This window comes from Dermacentor variabilis, chromosome 11 (genome assembly GCF_050947875.1).
Source record: "Dermacentor variabilis isolate Ectoservices chromosome 11, ASM5094787v1, whole genome shotgun sequence".
NCBI lineage: Eukaryota > Metazoa > Arthropoda > Arachnida > Ixodida > Ixodidae > Dermacentor > Dermacentor variabilis.
Window position 1 is genome coordinate 58111223 of NC_134578.1, and position 20951 is coordinate 58132173.

The 20951-nt window shown below is 44.5% G+C and overlaps 1 protein-coding gene across 5 annotated transcripts in view; it reads right to left on the reverse strand.

The window, feature by feature from the left end:
* Window positions 1-6290: 6290 nt before the first annotated feature.
* The window catches only part of Wdr81 (WD repeat domain 81), an 84004-nt gene continuing 69343 nt past the window's right edge, over window positions 6291-20951 (reverse strand). For all 5 annotated transcript variants that reach the window (XM_075675799.1, XM_075675800.1, XM_075675801.1 and 2 more), the window contains 6 exons: window positions 19260-19611; window positions 17997-18127; window positions 15699-15900; window positions 14024-14123; window positions 10291-10391; window positions 6291-7869 (listed from right to left, as the gene is read on the reverse strand). In XM_075675799.1, coding sequence (XP_075531914.1) covers window positions 7741-7869; window positions 10291-10391; window positions 14024-14123; window positions 15699-15900; window positions 17997-18127; window positions 19260-19611 — 1015 coding nt within the window. In that variant the 3' untranslated portion in view covers window positions 6291-7740. The remainder of the gene's footprint in view (window positions 7870-10290; window positions 10392-14023; window positions 14124-15698; window positions 15901-17996; window positions 18128-19259; window positions 19612-20951) is intronic.

Below are 20951 nucleotides of genomic sequence, written 5' to 3' on the forward strand. Positions count from 1 at the left end.
TTTGAGTGTCCTTGTCTCTCTTTGTGCACTTAGAGATTAAGATTTTGCCCATTAAACTGGACAGTTTATGTCCACATCACAGGAATAAAGGTGTCGGGTAATTTCCAAGAGCCGAATATACTTCCTTAAAAACTTTTGGTCAGAATTCTGCCAGTGGAGTGAAAACTATATCGTGTGCATATATGAATGACAAAAAGCAAAAAGGACAAAAAGACAGGCAAAAATAAATATATTTTTTATGAAGCTTTCAGCAGCCTAGAGAAGTCTCGTAAGTTGCCAACAACTCAAGGCATTAGAGCCAGCATGTGATTCTTTGTACTTCTTAATTCACAATTACAGTAGTGTGATGTTATAGCCACAAATAATCTGGAAACCAATTCTGTGCCACCCAAGACGAGGGACCTGCGTTAGGCAGCAGGCTCCCACCACAACGCAGTGTCATAATTTCAGCGTGATACAATGCACCGACGTTTGTGAAATACTATCAGGAGAGCTATGTTAATCCCCTGCACCAAGTCAACAAATTATGTAACTGAAGTGCTAGTACTAATATTTATGATTTTTTCATATTTTTCCTCATGTCAGATATTTGTTGTGAAGCATTGATTCCTACAAGAATCACCAGACCGAATGAGTTAAATGGACATTAAAGGGGCCCCGAACAGTTTTTTTGAACATTGTAAGAAAACGTTGCCGATCTGTAGAAGAGGCGCCTGCGAACATCTGAGCCAAGTATTGTTGCACAGCATGCAGCAGGGAATTTACAAACTTGTGCCAAAAACGGCGAAACATCGCTTGGTCTTGCTTTTGCGATGTCATCGCAACAAAGCCCACCAACATCTGCTCGCTGATTTCGTGATGGCGAGAACATTCTCGGTAATACTGTTGCTATTTCTTTAGGTAAGTTAAACATACATCTGCAATCTCCAGAAGACAGAACTTATAATTTTATCTTTGCATTGCCGGTCTACACGCAACACTTGTGCGCAGCTGCGTAGCATAGATGCTGCGGCTGCTACAGGGTGACACGATGAGCCCCCTTGCCCCTGTGTAGCTTCCAGCTTGCTAGTGGTGATGAAAAGAGAGAGAAAGGTGCTTATCGGTGCGATAACTACACCTAACAGCATAAAATGCTCTTAAATGCAGGTGAGTCAGCTGTAGAAGCTGTACAGAGTTGTAAAGGTACCTCACTTCAGGAGGTTGCAAAAGTGCGATTTTCGCCAAACTCTATATAAAATCAAGACAACCTGGAACTGGTGCTCCTATTATGCGTAAGTGCCTTAAATTTTTCTTCAATGCTCACCTAAAAAAAAAAGACATTACCATTCTCATAGAGGGCATCTCAGCGAGCACTTTCCAAATATTTTAAAGGTGGCGTGTGGCAGTAGCTCAATATTAAATCATGAGGTGGTGTACTCGAAGTGGCAGATGCTACTTGCACAGAAAACTGAAAAATTGACTAATTAACAAAAATTCACTGTTTTTAACGAGTTACCTTATGCATATTGCAATTTACAAATTCTGGCCGTGGAGTTCGCAAGGCGGATCCCAGTTTCAGATGCCAGTTCCCAAGATAATTCCCCAACATTGCAGAGAAATGCATTGGCGTTCCAGTTACTTGTATGCTTCAATGCATAAAACGACGTTTTTTTTACTTTAACTTTGAATGCCAATGCATTCCTCCACAAAATTGGGAAATTAATATCTTGAAACTGGTGTCATCGTGAGAATTCGTTCCAAGTGGATCCGCCTTGCGAACTCCATGGCTAGAATTTGTAAGTTGCAATATGGGCCATAAGGTAATTCGTTAAAGCTTAAACAGTGACCTTTTGTTAATTAGCTGATTATGAACTTCAAGTTTTAGTGCAACGTCCGCCTCTTCGAGCAGACCAGCTTATGAACTACAATTGTGATATCTGCCACAGGCAACCTTTAAAGGTTTTTGAAAGTGTTCACTGAAACATCTTGTATATTCACCATATGGCACATCAGCCAAAAGTAACAGAAAGCAAATTACCTTGTCTTATGTTCTTGTCTCCGTTGCTGTTGCGTACCCTCCGCATCTTGACACTGAAACGAGGCATGCCCTTCATCTGTTACGCCCCTCTTGCGTCGATGCTTTGCCACTCTAAACGCGAGGCATATTGCTTTCATGTCTTCGCAGCACGCCACCGTTTGCCACGTTGCGGCTCATCTCCTGGTAGCAGCGGCATGAATCCTGCGCGCTCCATCCAATCATGGCTCTCCCTTCCTCCGGAAATCTGCAACTGTCCCCGCACCATCTTTCTCTTGGCGCGTGCCCTCTCAGTGGCTCCGAGGGCGACGTCAGCGCTCACTCCGCCCAATCACGGCTCTCCTCTTCGGGGATTTTCCACCGTCTCTTTGCTTTCTCTCGGCACGTACCCTTTAGACTTTTCTCAGTAGCTTCGAGGACGACGTAAGCACACGCTTCACCCAATCACGGCTCTACTCTTCGGGGATTTTCCACTCTCTTGGCGCATGTTAGACTTCTCTGAGCATCTCCAAAGGTGACGACAGTGCTCGCGCCACCCAATCGCGGCTCTCCTCTCCTACAAGAATTTTTCACTGTCTCTTCGCCTTTTCTCAGGCTGTCCTTTAGACTTCTTTCAGTGGCTCCAATGGTGACGTCAGCGTTCGCTCCACCCAACCATAGCTCTCCGCTCCTCCGGAGATTTCCCACTGTCTCTCAACATTCTCTTGGCGCGTGCCAAGAGAATTCGGTGGCTCCAAGGGTGAAGCTAGTACTAGCTCCTCTCAAATCACGGCGCTAGTCTTTTTTCCCCCAAGTTTTCTGCTCCCTCCCCCTGTCTTCTCCCGGCTGATGCCTTTGTTTTCCTCTCCAGTGATTATGTCAATAATCGCACTACCTCCCCTTGGCTCCTCTCTGGGCACTTTCCACTGCTTTGTCATCGCCTTACTTCTCGGCGCAGCACCCGCCAGGAAAGCTCAACGACGTATACACTGCCTGAAGGTTTGTGATGATCCGTGGAATACAAAGACATTAGAAGTAAATATTTAACACACTCGTGCCCCATTACAATAAAGCCACATTTGCCATGAAAATACTTCATTATATCTGACATAATTAAGCATACATAGATATTTGCAAAGAAATCAAGTAATTTACTTTGTTATGCCCGATAATTCATAATGTATCTTCGTTTTATAGATGGTCAACTGTAATTTAAGTGCATAGGCAGCACAATAATGTGGTTTTTCAAAGGCACCCAGAAAAACAATGACATTTCTTTAACAAGAAAGAACTGACAGAATAGTTACATTAGTCACAGGCAGGCGGTGCTGCAGCAAAACAACTAAAGCACCACTTGTTAGCGATGAGTGCAACTATTTTTGCAATAAAATGTTTTGATATCAATGGCTTTTATCCAGATCCCATGGCTTTTTGCATATTTCTTTGAAAAATGCATTGTTATAATGTCTATTACACTTTCAGAATTCTTGAATTCAGTATGTATGGATAAGAAAATCAAGGTTGATTTACAGGCTCAGCTTCTTGCGAAATCTTGGAATCTATTTTCATTAAGTTACATGTTATAAGGCAGCACAGAAATACTATAGATACGACCTCTACAAGTGACACATATACGCAGCATTCTAATGAAAAATGATGCAAAACAGAATCTTACTCCAGCTGCGAACTCATTTGCTGCGACATCAACAGGCTCCTGCAAGTGGCCACCTCTCTCTTCTAGAGGAAAACTTGTTTACGATATGCATGTCGCCCTTACCTGCTGCAGTATTACTTGTTGTGGCCTCTGAAATACGCAAATGCCATCTCTTTCAAAGTCCGTGTGGTGCAAAAAGAAAAAAAAAACTGCACGCATTACGAAGCGCCAAACTTATGCAACTGTGCAGTGGTGAGTGCATCAAGCTTCTATCTGCACAATGCAGCAGAAACATGAGTTTTAATGGCAGGCTGTAAAGCTGTGATTTGAGCTTGTTGGTAAGACATTGTGAGGCTTATAGCGCGTGAAAAAGACAAGGACAAAAGGGAGACGTGACACACACAGGCGCTATACTTGCAACAGCAGCGCCTGTGTGTGTCACGTCTCCCTTTCGTCCTTGTCATTTTCACATGCTATAAGCGTCACCATTAATGGCAGGGATGATGGCAGACAATGTTTATTTTTCTTTACCCTATGGTAAGCATAGCCATGACGAGGAGGTGGCTTCATGACAAGACTTACGATGATCACGAAGCCAGAAATTGTTGGCGCAACAGAAAACATACCTGCCAGCGCTCTTGAATTTTAGAATGCAGCTCTTAAAGGGCCCCTTGCCAGGTCTGGCCATTTTGAGCTGACAAGTGCAGAGCATACAATGCGCAATAATGATTGTGTCTGCAAAGTGTTACATCGCTACGCCCTGTGGAAAGCTATGAAATTTCAAACCGAACGACATTTCCCCTTCTCCTCGCAGCTGCCGTGCTCCAAGCCAAGTGACGTACACGAGCTAGTGCACATACGTACATGTGTTCATGCTGTGACATCGCTTGTGGTGACACGTGACTGAGAATTATTCAAAGCAATATCTGTTACTTGTGTAATATGTTGCTTGAATAGACAAATTAAAGCTCAGAGAAGTACTAAAACACAAATTGAACATCTGCGTGTTTTTGTTTTACTTCACACCGCAGCAAGAGAGATGTACTTCTGTTTCATCTACTTGATCCCACATCGTGCAGACACCAAGACTATGTAGTTTTCCACTGCGTTGCAGCGCGGCATCATGCTCTTTGGTCCACTTGCGTCTACCTCAGTATTCATGTAGCACTGACTTATACCGCTACTCACAAGTTCTCGTGCACAGTGTGCAAAATAATGCGCTGCGCGAAACAAGACAACAGCTCGCGTGCGACACCGTCAGCGGAAGTGCGCCGTGCCGAAAAAAAGTGAGGAGAGAAAAAAATGAAGGCGGGGCTCATGACGTATGCATCACGTGATCCTCGAGGTCCGGTATGGCAGAACACAGGGAAGGAATTTTGATTGCGGAGGCTAGACGGGGCAAGTGGAGCTCGCCTCTTGAAATCATCTGTTCACGGCACTAAAATATTTATATCTTGGCTTTATTAAAGAGCAGATTTGAAAAATTTTTGTGGCAGAACGCTTTCTAGAGGGCCCGTAACAACTTCCAGTGCATAAGAAAAGTTTGCTGTGTGGCTTGGCGAGAGGCCTTTAAGGTGCCTGTTCCTGCGGCGAGTGTCAGCGTTGTCCCTAGGCGTAACCGAGTGAACAAGCACAGTGAAACATGAAAGTGAATGCGGAGCATAGTGCCGCACAAGACTCACGACGGCCACTACGAGATGCCGCCAGAGGAGCGCACCGTCAGTGCTGTCGTCTACTTTACGATGGCATGTGGAGAGCCCGTCCAATGATCGCTGCATGAGCAAAGGTCTGTCTGCAGCGGCTGCTGTGAATCGCGCCCACACATCACCCATTCGCTGCCTGTCACGATCTCACGATTAGCAAGGCAGTCGTGTCACACTTCGCTCCGTTCGCAATGTGCCACACGAGAGAAATTGTCCACACCAGCCAATATGTTGTGAAATGAAAATGCATACAGATATGCGCTCAAATTTCGCATTAGGAGGTATCGTAATTGTTGAACTTTTTCATCATGTTTACAAATTTTGGCTCAATCTATGATATTACTGATCTTTTAAAGGTATGTTAAATTTAGCTAATTGGAATTTTTACAAACAACACAAAGAAGGCACAAAAAATGATAAAATGTGTTGAATGTTGCATCAAGATTTACAAGAAATAAGTTCTGTTTGTGAAAAAGTTTCACTCGTCAGACTTTCTCACCACATCACACCAGACTTCTGTTGGAAGTCTTCTGATGGTGGAAGGATGCCAAAGGTGTACTTGCTTCCAAACAGTTTATATAGACAATTTTAGGAAGGAGGCAGAATCCAAAACAGTGATGCCACTGGAAATGTTATACTGTGATTGCAAGGCAATGTGTTGTCAGTCTGCTGTCCGAAACTTGCTTCTGCTTATGTGGAAATGTAAATCATCTTTAAATGAAGCATGTATGTATCCCACAAAAGATGTGTGCACAGGGACAGCTTTAAAGACAAAGACATGTTACCCCCCCCCCCACTTTTGGTGTTGTGTCCGTGTCTTTTTCATGAATCTTAACGTTCACAGGTGGGCAGGTGTGAAACAGGACAGATGGATTCAGCAAGCCCAGTTTTGAGCTCTTACATGCTGTCACAGTAGTATGAGACAGGAGATGAAACGTGGTTACCTTCTGTATCTCCCTTCAAAATATGTACATTTTATTTCAGTAAGATCAAATAAAGATAACGATCACATCCTTTAGATATCACGTGGCTAAACTGAAAGACAAGGAGGAACATTACAAAAATAAATACCACCATAAGACCAGAAATGGGAGAACCGCACATCTTTGGTAAGAACCATTGCATTTACTTTCGTCTGCAAATACGCAAAACTAAGTGGTTAGCACAGAGTTGACAACTGGGCCAATAACTTACAAATTTAAAAACAATATCACAAGTCACATGGTCTCTCCACAAAAGGGCTCATGCATAAAAAGTGACAAAATAATCTGGAATAACGATAGCACTACAGTATAAAAATGCCCTCTGAAGGAATGAGTTTTCTCACAATAAAAGGTGTGACTATCTATTTATCATATGGTATTAACTACGAACTCTTGAAACATGTGGAGCCATATGCCTAATGCTGAACTAAGCTAGAAAAATGTAGGAATCATATGTAATCACAACTCCTTGCTAAAAAGTATGTATTCAATCTTGCCATAAGTACCACAAAGCACAAAACAACCAGTCGAGAAACAATGGTAAGCCTTTCCCAAGATCACAGTTATTTACAAAGCGTCATTACAATCTTGGCTATTGCAATGATCAATGTCGCATGTTGTCACCACAAAGGTACTACTATGCTTTTCAAAACGCCATTTTCAAAATGTGGGCCAGGAGGTTTTTGCACAGTTCTGTTTCACCAGACAATTTAGCAGGCAGTATCACAAATGCCGACTGAATCCGTCACTCGTAATGGAAATGCGAATACGTCATCACATAACAGGAAATATGCAGACAGTAGAACCATTGTTCTCGATATCAACAAGATTGGTGCATGCAGAACTGGCTAGCAGGCAACAGCCAATCACACGCAAGCGTTGGCTTGGCAAGATAATCATGACAGAACATGCCAGTGGCAATGCACATCATAAGCCTGCTGTATGTTTCAGTGCCTGTCCAATGATGCCAAAACCGGGGTGTCACTTTAGAGGGCGCCACTTTCCTGGTATAGCTGGTCCGGATTTGTGGGGGTACGGTTAGGGCCTCACCGACTTTTTTTCATTGCATGTCATGTGACAATGAAGTGAGCACTGACTGGCAGCAGCACCCGGCAAAAGTTGTTCACGCTCTCACAACTGGCATAAAATGTGCGGGAATATGGTGCCAACCCAAGGCACCGCTGGCATTGTGAAGCGACTGGACAAGCACTGTAAAAACTACAGAAGGTTACGTGCACTTTCACCACAGGAGCACAACAAGTCTCGTGAGGACAGAACATTCCTCTTGTAGAAAATGCAAGAAGGGCGCATGTTTGTTTGACGATTTCTATCACTTCTGGACGAGCAAGGAATGGTAGTCTCAAGTAAGCTGGTGGGCACTAAAATGAGGCCGGTGTCACGTTCCCGTCAGCACAGAAGGGAAATGCTGCCGTTGTCGGCTCCCAGCAAGAGGAGACGGTTCAGAGGCAAGACGGCCATTGAGGCAATGACACCGCGGAATGTTTCTGATCGAAGTTTGGTACTGGTGAAGACAGCCTGAAAAACAAGTCAAATTGCAAGATGAGTATTACATACAGCTTCAGAGTATGATTACCCACGGAAGTCCAGCACTGGAGTCATTCAAACAGAGTGGGGATTATGGGTGTTACCCACGATTAGCTGGTTTTTTGATGAACTGAGCATGTAAGACAGTTATGTAGTTCCCAGTGGACAAGATGGCAGTGTGGGTTTATGCCTGTCAAACTTGGGATCACCCACAAATGTGAGGCACAGTTTAGAGCTTAGAGCCCTAAAAATTGAGGGCCATTTTGTCACCATTTTTTATTAGAAGTGCTGGTCATTAAGGAGTTGATGCATGCCTAGCATTAATAGCAGCAGTTATTCGGGTATCCATTCCTGAGTGCTGCCATACAATACCATTGGCACTCCACATAACTCTATAGCAAATTCTAGCACATTCCACCATAAGTTTGGGAATGCATATCTTGTGTGTCATTAATAGCTCTTCACTGTACAAAGGCTGACAATTAGTACAGTGACAGCTTGGTAGTACGAACACTACATTAACGAACTTTTCAGATTAATGAACTTTTCAGAAATCCCCTGCTGACTGCTTATAGTTTCAGTGTAAAAATATTTCAGTACTACGAACTTCAGAATACCAACCTTTTCAGAATAACAATCTTTATTCAGTTTCCGTGTTATGTTAACAACGCCTCGGTACTACAAACCAATATTGAAAAATCTAGGGGTTTTTCTAGGATTTCCATGTATCCTTTACAGCAGCCGGAACAGTAGGCTAGCAGATGACAAGGCAAAAAAAGCGGATGCCGTAGCACATATGTTCGGGAAACCCGTGACTGTGCCACAGGAAACAAATGCCAGGAGGCATGGAGGAAAGAAACAAAATAGGAGAGGCCCTGGCTTCAAAATTTTGAGGCCAGAAGTGCAGCCATGTTGGTGTGTCATCTTTCCTTGCGCCTTCAATCAGCTCACCGGAGCAGATAGGCGCGAGCTTTGAACTTGCATAGCTTCGAGCTGCCGTAAGTGTGTGCTGCTGCCACGCGTCAAAACAAAGCCTACGAAACTTCTGTAATAGTTTTAGTGAAGCAGACGCACTCCTGTGTTTTTCCATGGCATGTTGAAGAAGACGACGAAAACCCGCACTGTGATTACTTGAGTGTGTCTGTTGCTAGCCAACACCCACAGTCAAAGGCCCAAAACACAACTTTGAAGCTTACACACCACACTCCAAAGTTGGCTTGTCTCACGAAGAGAATTTGCTGTGAGAAAGCCATGGGCTGAAAAATCCTATCTCACTTTTCAGAGGACAAGAGCAGCAGCGACAACTTCAGGAGTGTGGTTGCTACGGCAACGTTGATGTTTGGCACACCAGTCCCAGTGTTCCTTTGCAAAAAACACCACTTGACTTCCGCCACACTCTCTTCGACTGATTCAGGCTAGTCAGGACCTGTCCTCTGCTTTCTTTCCTCCATGCCGGGAGGGGCCTCTTTTTTTTTTCTTCTATTGCATGGGCAATTACTCATCAGGTTTTACGAGCGCATGCTCTGCCAGTACAAGTGTTGCCTAGCAATGGAGGCACGTCACTTTCTTCTTTCGCTTTTTTTTCTGTGCATATCTCTTATTTCTTTCATGCTTCTGTCTGCGATTGTACCAGCTACACGGGTGTGGAGAAACGTAACCTCCGTGCTTGTAGCGATGCAGCATGGTCCCATTTTCTCAACGGTGTCATTTACACGTGCGCTTACAATTTGGAATATTTCAGATGTCTGCCCCGAGCGAGACAGTTTTGGTGTCCACGGCAAGGAATGCAAAAAAACAAACAAGCAAAAAAAGATCGTTACACTTTATGGGTCACATGGAGCTTTGTCAGTGGCTTTCCTGGCATCAGCATCTCTGTTATGTGCGCCACTCTATATACGGTGCATGTTGGTGACATCTATGAACAACAGCAACAGCGCAGGCCGAGAGCCAATGGCAACGTTTTCGTGAATAGCTCATACAGTGACAACTGATAAACTGATGTGCTGATGGGCGAAATAGTTAACTTTTGGGCTTACACTATAACAACCTTTCAGAATAATCAACAATTTGCCGCGGCCCCTTGAAGTTTGTTATATCGAGATTGCACTGTATCTATATTTGCTGCTCCGATCATTATTCAAGCCTGTAGCTCAAGATTTGGCAGTAAATGAATTTGTAGAGATCATTTTGTATAGTACTCCATGTACAGCACTGCTAAAACTTATTTTGAACTAACACCAACAGACCCCAAGAAACTTTGCTGGAGTGAAGGTTCATTCATGCGAAATTCAAACACATGAGATTGCTATTAGCATAAAGTTCTTGCAGTTGTTTTTTCGACTAGGAAATTTTTTTAGGCAACGCTGAATTAACTAGCACTTCACTGCATATAGAAACAACAATCTTCATCACCTTTTCATCAATAGTTGTGTGCACGTTTATCTTGTTCGCAGTGGTCCCAGACACAACGCCAGCGTTGTGCAGGCCTAGGCAAGTTACAGGCTCTGTTGCTCCTAAAATAAAGGAAGAGATAATGAAGAGCTCATCAGCGAGAACAGACACTCAAAGTCGAGTTTGCTTTTACTTCAAAGTGCCACTGAAACACCCACTGAACACAGCAAGAAAACGTTCTTGATATGTAGATAACGTCTGCACTAATATAAGTGCCAAATATTTTCCTGCTGCATGCCAGCATGGAGCCCACAACCTCACATAAGTGACTGCTCAATCTCTACTGCAGCTTTTGAGAGCCCTGCTTCTCGTTCACCCCAGGCGACGTCAGCGATGACATTGCAGCAGGTATGGCGGCCCATGCATGTTAAGTACTGGGAAATTATTTATGACCATGAATTACAAACAAAAGCTTGCACATGCATGCAGAACACTCCAGATCTTCCAGGAAAAGAAGAGGCGGTGTTGTTAACACACTCCCTTCCCTTACGGTTACCACTTCTTTGTTACCGTTGTCGCTCTCAGGCACCTTTGTCAGATGCTAACCTATAAGGGTTACTGCAAGCACAGATAGGCAGCGCATTGCTACCGGTACCGTCCCATCTGACAGGAAGTGATGAGTTAAGGGGGAACGAGGAATGAAGACACTGCACTCGTCACATCTTTGTTCACATTAGGTGCTTTTCAAAAATCTCTTCGGGTTTCGTGTTCCCTGAAAAGGAATTGCACTATTTTCAATGTTATTTCGCTCGGGTATCACAAAAAGGTGTTTCAAGGCAGCCTTAAATGGACTTCTGTGCATATTTTAGTGGGCCCTGTGGCTCTACACTGAGCAAGTAAATAAGCAGGCTAGAGTACCTCATCTCAGTGACACACTGAGCAACAAGTTTACTTTCCAGTACACTAATTGCGACACTCTAGAATGGGTTCAGAACTGTACTGGCTGTTTTGCGACCAAGTAATTACAACACAACATACATTAAGTTAAGCTGTATCAGCATATAATGTTTCTGAAACAGCAAAGCGGCCACTGTTATTGTGAAAACGCTCTTGGCAAACAAGAAAAGACAAAAAACAAACGATGAGTGGAAAAAACGCACTGAAGTGCGTCCATCAGGTTTACGTGACACGATGAATTTTGATGACGTCTACTTGGGTCTACGTAACTAATCATCGATGAAGAAGGACTATGTTGCATTCTAAAGGAAGAAAAGTCTCAGCCTAGTAAACTTGAAGAACGTTCCTGCCTCAAAACAGCCCAAACATGAGAAATCTACTATGAAGTATTTGACGTCACATTGATGTTTTGGCTCTAAGGTTTCGGTATGAAATTTAAAGAAAGAGAAGTTCTGGCCCTTATTTGCTCAGATAGCCATCACCATTATCATCAGACTACTTGATGGCTTATTTACCAACAATCTCTGCCGATCACTCCTGCTATTGAGCCAGCTGTCACAGCCTTGTGCCTGCAAATTTCTCAATTTCATCACACTACGTAGTTCTCTCCTATACTTGACTGTGCTTCCTTTCCCTTGGTGCCCAGTCTGTAAATCCAACATAGACCACTGCTTATCTGCCCTATGCATTACATGGCCTGCCCAATTCCATTTCCTGCTCAAAATCTCAACCATAATATCGGCTTTACCCATTTAGGTATGCTCCAACACAAGCTGGTCTTTTTGTCTCTTAACGTCTACGGTAGCAATGAAACTTTTTATATTTATACCAAATGAGTGAAAATGGTGCTCTGAAATAATGATATTGTAACAGATACGAAAGGCACGGACAAGAAGAGAAGGAAGAGAAGACGAAGAGAACGAGGAGTTTGAGAGGCCGGGCTGCGCTGCGATTACGCTACGACCATCGTCCATCTCCTGTAAATAAAACCATACCTTCGCAACTCATCGTAACAGTTGTGGTGGAGGTGCGGGGTAAACGACACCCGAAGACGGAGGCCGAATCACAAGTTCTTCGACGGAGCCGTCGCCTTGCTGGACTCCCACCGAATCCACCGGAGTTGAATATGTCCCACGACGCAGACGAACAACGGCCCATTCCAACTGCTGCACCGACCAGTTCCCTGGTACCCTTGATCCGCTTTTTGTCGCCGCCCGTACTTCTAAAGGCAGCGGTCGCTTTACTGTCCGTGATAAATTGCTGTACAAAACTAATTACTCCGGGCATGGAGCGCGTTTTCTGCTGGTTGTCCCCGAGAGTCTCCGTTCCGACGTTCTACGCGCCATGCATGACGATGTGACATCCGGCCATTTCGGCTTCGTACGAACGCTGCACCGCACGCAGGAGCGCTTTTACTGGCCCAAGATGTACGAAACAACCAAGCGCTATGTCGCTCGTTGTGAAACGTGCCAACGTCACAAGCGACCGACCACCGCAGCCCCGGGTCCCCTTCGGCCATTGACACCGCCCAGTACGCCGTTCGAGCAAGCAGGCATTGACCTTTTGGGTCCATTCCCGTTATCCAACAACAAGAACCGCTGGATAATTGTCTGCGTAGACCATCTTACACGGTATGCAGAAACTGCAGCCATACCGTCTTCCACTGCTGCTTGCGTGGCGGTGTTCCTGCTCCGTTTCGTGGTCCTTCGTCATGGCCCACCACGTGTCATCATCAGCGACCGTGGTCGCCAGTTCACGGCTGATGCCATTGAAGAGTTGCTTCGTTTGTGCACTTCACAGTTTCGTCATGCCACGCCGTATCATCCACAGACCAATGGCCTCGTTGAAAGGACAAACAGAATGCTGACTAACATGCTTGCCATGTACGTCTCCTCCAATCATAAGAACTGGGACGACGTGCTGCCTTTCATCACCTATGCGTACAACACGGCGAAGCACGAAACCACGAACTATAGCCCATTTTATCTCCTGTATGTAAGGTTACCGCGAAGCCCTCTGGACACTTTCTTACCCTTCGTTCTTCACAGTGATGATTCTGTATCGGAGACTTTGTGTCTCGCCGAAGAAGCGCGTCGAATAGCTCGTATTCGTACTCTGGCCTCGCAAGGTCGTTCGAAAGAGTGATACGACGACCGTCACGTACAAGTATCGCTGCAAAAAGGTGACTTAGTCCTTCTTTGGACACGGTAACGCAAGCGTGGATTGTGCCAAAAGTTCCTGTCACAATATTCAGGCCCATACGTAGTTGTGGACCGCCTTAGCGAACTCACTTAAGTCATAGCTCGCCTACTGTGCAATGGTCGGCGATCAAGCAGAACTCAGCTGACTCATATTGCTCGCCTGAAGCCTTTCTACCCTCCTTGTCCATCGTGACTCGCCCCACGGGCTTCGTCTGCTTGCGGGGAAATGTAACAGATACGAAAGGCACGGACAAGAAGAGAAGGAAGAGAAGACGAAGAGAACGAGGAGTTTGAGAGGCCAGGCTGCGCTGCGATCACGCTACGACCATCGTCCATCTCCTGTAAATAAAACCATACCTTCGCAACTCATCGTAACAATATTATAACAATCTACAGTTACGTAGTGTTCCTCATCAGTGTCCCTTTAACGCAACAGCCTAGCAGATGGCAACATCTGCTTTAAATTGAATTGAAAACATTTTCTATTTTCATTTTCCATTAACACCAAAGCCTGAATGCCACCATCATAAGGTCAACACACAAAACTGCTTCTAAGAAGAACTGACATTTTCTATATGAAAGAAACCGCGACGTACCCTTGAGGTTGTAGTGCAACTTCGTATCTATAGCGTTCCAGACGGAAATGGAGTGGTCCAGCGATGATGAAATGAAATACGCATCATTGAAGGCTTTTGTCTGGAAGAACAACAAAAAGCAAATAAAATTAAACAGACCCTTCTGACATTTTTTTAGTGCCATAGCTTGATTGCGGTGAACAACAGTTTCAGCCAAGATTCTTTCAAACAGTGTTTGTGCATATTATTTTCCTGTAAAGGCAAAATAAAATGAAATTGTGGGGTTTAACATTCCGAAGGAACGCACAATCGTTAAATACAGACAAACTAGCATAACTAACTTTTTACAATTGTAATAAAATTCACGCAACTCGTTTTGTTGTAAAAAGGCTAGGCACAGCTAGGGCCTGTTTTATGAAACATTGTATTTAATTCTCTACTTCTATGATGTGCCATGCATTTTTTCAGATGCTACGTTGCCGCGTTACCTTTAAGGCAGTGACCCTCAAAGGGTTCATCTTCACTGCACATCTCAGCACTTGTCCTGCGGTAATTTTCTTTTGTGTGATGCATTATGCAGAGCTGCTAGCAACAGATTGTTACCAATAAGCCCAATTTTTCTTCATCTTATTAAACCTCTGTGCACGTATGCTGCGATATTTTTAGGGGTGAGCGAATATTTGAAAAGTTAGAATATTATCCAATACTATAATTTTAATATTCGTAATTGTCTTGAAAAATAGATACTCAAAAATGTTCGAATATTCGGCTGGATACGAATATTCGAATCAAATCGAATATATTGCTGGCTATGCGGGAGCAAACACGGTTCTTAGCGTTTGTTTCTATCTAATCTAAGAGTATTGGGGCGATTTTGTGCTGAAGTTTGTTACGATTTCGTGCTGCTGGCGAAATTTCGCCTGTAAAACCCTATTAGCCACTAAACGTCTAAACTTTGCGGGAAAGCCTGCTTCTCAGTAGTAAGTGGCACGAATTTGGGGTCAGCAAGAGTGCATAAGGGGGGGGGGGGTGGCGGCGAGGACAGCTAGTTGGTACGACTAAATTTTCCAACATGAGTCAAACACAAAATGTTTTAGTATAATCGCTCACTAGCCTAGTTCTTTAACACTGACAGCGCAGTTGCAACGTTAGAACATGAAAAATCAACCCAACTTAATCAATGCATTTGCATATCATTATTCGATATTCGATTCGATATTTGAAGCTAAGTATTCGTATTCGATTCGTATTCGAAAATTTTTATATTCGAAAACTCCTACTTATTTTCTATACCCCTGCAGGCCCTGAATTTCATAAACTCCTGTTGAAATACACGCTCAAATACACGAAGTAATGAAGAAAAAATCGGACACCAGATGGAAAATCAAATGGCAGGGGTATTCACCCTGCCATCTGCTAGCCGTCTGGTTAGCTCAGATGGCAGAGCGGCTGCCCCGGAAAGGCGGTGGTACCGGGTTCAAGTCCCAGACCAGGACGAATTGTTCTTCAACTGCGAGGCTTTTCTTTCGTGGAACCTGTACGAGTTTCCTCTGCAGCAATTGCTACGAATGGGTGGATGTCTGAATTACCCTTTATTACTTCTCTCAACCTTGCGGGTTTCCGCAGAACTATTACGTTAAACACGCGAACTGGCAGCGCGTCCCAGGCAACAACAGTTTCAAGCTGCAGTCTTCACCTGCAGGATCTCGCCATCATGGGCCACCCACGAGCCAAGCATGAAACCGGTTCTGACGTCCAGAACCGACAGCACACCAGAGCTGTGGCCCACCGCCAGCCAGTTCCCGCTGGGGCTGACTGCCAGGGACCGAATGACGCCAGCAGAGCCTATCGAGACCCGCAGTTCGTGGGTGTAGCGCATGGCACGGGCATCCAGGAACCTGCGATAACAATGTCATTGAAAGAGAAAAAATTAACAGCAGGCTCCAGTGATTTTTCTGGCCCTAAAGCAGTAGATTGTGAAAGCAGCAAGCTCCTGCATCAGACACAGCCATTTTCTCCAGGACAACTTCCCTGTTTTGCACAACGTGGTTTTAATTCGCTACTGTAGTGCCCGCTCTGGCCTCTCAAATGCGATCTAATGACATTACAAGGAAAGCCTTTGCTACAAAATGACCAGTATCATGAGGGTGACAACATGACCTGGCCAGCTTTCTATCTTATGCATGTACTGCAAGCGCCACTATAATTATGAATTTTACAAGGTTGCTTGTTAACTGAAATAATTTATGCAGCCCCGGCTACATTATAGTGTTTTAGAATGAAGTGACATCAAAGCACCTAAGCGAATTCCTTGTTGTAACTTTGCGTTGGCAACATGCAAGTCTAGTCAGTACTTCAATAACAGGCTAGGGATGTTTCCGCGCTTTTGCTTTGAAGCGCAAAGCTGCAAAAATTGCAGAGCATAAAACAGAGTACAGGTACTAGAACTTCTGTAAGCAGTGCCTGTTATGAATTTTAAAGTAAACATTGGTCAGAATGAGGTTTCATTTGTTTCAGTACGCTTATTATGCTTTACTTTGTGCCCCAAGGGATGCAACCTTTATAACAAAGGATATTCTGGGCACGTGCAAACGTGATGTCACCAATTATCAGTAAGCAGTTATTTTTCATGAGTGCCTGCAGGTTTCCGTGATTGGCAGATTGGTGCTTCCTTTTTGTGTGCGTGCGGAGCTAAGTTTCGTGTTTTCTTTTTTTTCGGCCACTGTACAACCTTTCAGGATAGCCAACTTTTTTTTTCCTTTTAATTTTACCTGTGTCCATGTTTGCGTTAGAATAGCAGCTTGGGCTTGTTGGTTTTCCATCCTGCTAGTAACAGCGCAAGATGTAGACAAGAGACGAGACAAGAAGACACCACAAGCGCTGCGGTGCTTGTGGTGTCTTCTTGTCTCGTCTCTTGTCTACATTTTGCGCTGTTACTGGCAGCATGTTTGCGTGCCTGCCTTTCTCTACCATGAACCCCTAGCGACTTGCTCAACTTTCAGTCATCGTGCTCTCGCTCCCACTCACTTTGTCATAGGGATGTTTGACCCAACATTCACACACATCGCCACTTCAAGTGTAAGCATGGGACACGAAACCTAGCATAAATTGGCAAGTTTCAAAGCTGAGTGATGGCACAGTGGTTATTGAGTCTGATTCTGGACTGCACATAGCCACAGGAGCAACAGTTTGATGCGCAGTGGCAAAATTCTGCTATTAATTCTTCCCTGTAGGGCAAGGGTGAAGCTGTGGACGAGGGGTGGTCTCATGACTACGGCGTAACGGAAAGGATGGACAGAAACAGCAGACCTAGCTTTGAGATTTTAAATGCTATTGCAGTTGCTACCGCTTGCCTCCGCGATGAACATTCGTGTGATGTGGCTACAGACAATGCCAAGTGCTTTAAGCAATCGAGTGGACAATGAAGACATTTTGGACGTATAAAAGCGCCAATATTCCCACGTTTCCAGCAAGCGTGAAACATGAACGAACGTGCCTGCATGCAGCGATGTCCGAGTGTGTGTTCGTGCCCCAATGTGAAACCTTTTGTTTTTTCTCTGCATGTAGGAAAGCGAACGACGTTTGACAAAAAAGGCAGCAGTGTAGTGGTTACATCCTGACAAGTCATGACATGATGGGCACGTGTGCAATGATTCCCTCCCTTTCTGGGGCTAGAGCATTCTAGGGAAGCGATAAACTGCGATGCTCCTAGCCAGAGATCAGCCATCACCTTCACCTTTTGTTTATGAGCACGTTAAGCTGACTGCTCTTTACATAACGATGTAATTAAATGTCTTGTTCTCTGTTCTATGTCGCCTTGTTCTTGCCCAGGCCCTCCTTGCTGATCTGCCTGGTCAAGCTCCAGGCCATTATGCCAACGCTACCCCTGGGACTGAGGAACCCTCTTACAACACAGCAGAGTGATTGCAAGTCGTTCTTTCAAGTAACTACATTCAAAGATGTTCTGATCAGCATTTCGTCCAAATTTTCTTACCGAACTGTCGAGTTTGACGTGGCAGCAAGGAATGTTGTGCTCGGAGATGGCATCGCGAGCAAGACTGTGACTGGTTGTGTCTTGCTGGTGTCGAACTGCTTCAGGCATGAACCCATAAAGGGATCCCAGATCTGCAGGAAAGGCAAGTAGTTGCGTCATTTGTCTTGCAGCTGCAAGACAACAGCTGAGGGAAAGCTGAGACCTGCAAAGTCTTATCAGCGATTGCCTTATGCAGTGTTCTCGATTCTTTTCAATAGTGCCAAAGCTTTCTATGGTGACCATTCGCCAATTATCCCTTTCGTGAAATAGCAGCTGCATTAAACTGTGACCCTTCTTTTTCATTGCGCACAGATCTTGAAGTCAGCCCATGAATGTACACGTGAGGCCTGCACCGCACTTAAAAGCATTTGTTTCACGGTCTTGTGGCAACTAACGCCAACTGCAAATGATGCATCTAAATTTTTCCATCATTGCCATAAGGCAGGGTATCGGGAAAACCCACCAGTGTTCATATAGAATTGAGAATTATTTGTGCTTTGTTCCCCTGGCTTACATTATCTGATGAATGTTCAGAGATTTATTTTATGAATTTTCATATTAAAAAAAATTAAAAAAGGTATAACTTGTTAGGAGGCATTTGTACATGAACACAATGACAATGTAGCAGTACCTTACTGTGCACAGAGTACAAGGTTGAGAAGCAAACACTGTACGAGCTGCTGGTTAGCCACACCCTTTTGACAGCCTCGCATATAGATTGTAAATACACTCTTATCCTTTTTTTGACCCACATATGGTGAAAGGATAAGGCTGAATTTACATTCAAATTACAATCTTGTATGTTTTACCATTCGCTCCTCAAGTGTTTTTTTTTATTTCAAGTTATTCATATTCTAAAGCAAATTTATATTTTCCCTACAACTGAAAAGGAGTAAATGGAGGCGTACTAGCTTCCAACACCTCCAGTTTGGCCCTTTTGAACCCTACCTACATATTTATTGTACACATTAACATTCACTGTAATTCAGTTACCTTTTTCACTAACAAACTGTATGCAGCCACCAAGTTCACTGACAACACAAGTTTTAACGAGCAACAGAACTTTGTAAACAGTTGAACTCGGCAGTACTAACAACTACAGCAGTGCTAGCAGTATTTTGCTGGTGCTACCACGAGCGCATTCTCTGATTCTGAACACTAAAACACAGCCCTGCTGAAACCCTACGATACGAATCAATCAGTCTGGGGACCACCCAAACTTACATGCACACCATGGTCGCTTGATCCCACCAGTCTGAGGGACGGCAAGAAGGCAATGGAGGAGATCGACTTGCGGTGATGTGGGTACGTCCACTGGGGCGCCATGACCGTCGAGCCGTCGCCACAGCTGCGCAGCGACCACAGCTTCACCGTGCGGTCCCGACTACCCGACAGGAAAGAGTTCTCGTTCTCAAGGACCTCGAGAGACCGCACACTGCCCGTGTGACCGGTGAATGTCTGCAGCCGAATCTGCTTGAAGTCGAAGTGGCTATCCTTGATGAGGCTGACGCCAATCTCATGCTCCCAGTAGGCCAACCAGCTGCCCTTCAGGTGGCGTTGGCCATTGGTCATCTTTCTGCGCAGCCAGGAAAGACACAGAAGACTGTCGCAACAAAAAGTTTAGCAGGAACTATCAGAGGGGTGATAGGTCAAAGTCAATTGAGAGGTTCCCAGTAAGTCTGCTGAGATGCAAGGTGGAGGAAGAGGATGCCATTTGCAGCATTTGCAGGCAGATGTAGCCTTGCAAAGGCATGCTGCCAATTCCTCCACCCAAGCATCTCCTCTTGAATGGATGAATGAATTCTGGGGTCTTACGTGCCAAAACTACAATTTGATTGTGAGGCACGCCGTAGTAAGGGACTCCGGCTTAATTTTGACCACCTGCTCCTCTTGAAGTGCAAGTGCAAGCATGTTGCAGAGTTAAATGCAATGTGAGCAATGTTGAGACAATGCTGCTAATATAGATCAATGTGTGCATATGGATCACAGGTAGAACGGTGGCACTCCACCAAATCTGACCCATGCCCAATGAGGATACCTGCTACACATCAGGTGATTGGCTGACATTTAACATTATAGTTGCTAGACGTCAACACTTGCTGAATAGATCGTTGTCCTTACAAAACTTCAGGAGGAGGCAAAACACCTCTCTCCTGAAAACTGAGTGACTCCACGGAAAGATTACACCCTCCAAAGTTGCACAAGCAGCCACTCTATGCTTCAGCTTGTCAAGGAACTGCCTTGCACTTTTCCACAAAATATGTGTGTTCTGACAAGTGATTTTTGACTACACCATAAGTGTGGCAGAATGAACACAACTGGCAAGGGCAACAGTCCTATCTTGCACTGCTCTGCTGGTGTTTGCACTGACTGTGTGCAGAGCTAATGCTGCTGGAGACAAATATGCTCTGTTGGAACGTTATTTGAGATACTAGTGGCACTATCTGATATGATCATTGCAAACAATAAAGCTAGTCGACTGGGCGATTCAGGTGCCTGGGTCACTTCACTGTCCTGACCTACTGGCCAGATAAAGTGTGGACTGGACGGCGGAGACAGCTATGTCGAATCCACGACATATTGGCGGGCCCAACGACTTTTAATCAGAAGCAGCAATGACAAGATGACACGGAAATGCCGGCGGACCCGATGTAAATATTTTGAACTTAACAATACATCATGTCTGAGCACTTTTGGGAAATGTGTGGAGTCAAATCGCACTGTACATTGTTTGTTTTGAGTTGTTTTTTTTTAATGTTTGTTTTTTCACTTATATATGTTTGTCTTACACGTGCGACTTGCCCCTGTCTGTCCTTGGTTTGCCGAAATTCGTAACACTGGCTAATAAGACTGCCACGTTTAAACTTTATTCTGATCATTTATGATCATTCATGACCAAATAAGTTCTGATGAGTC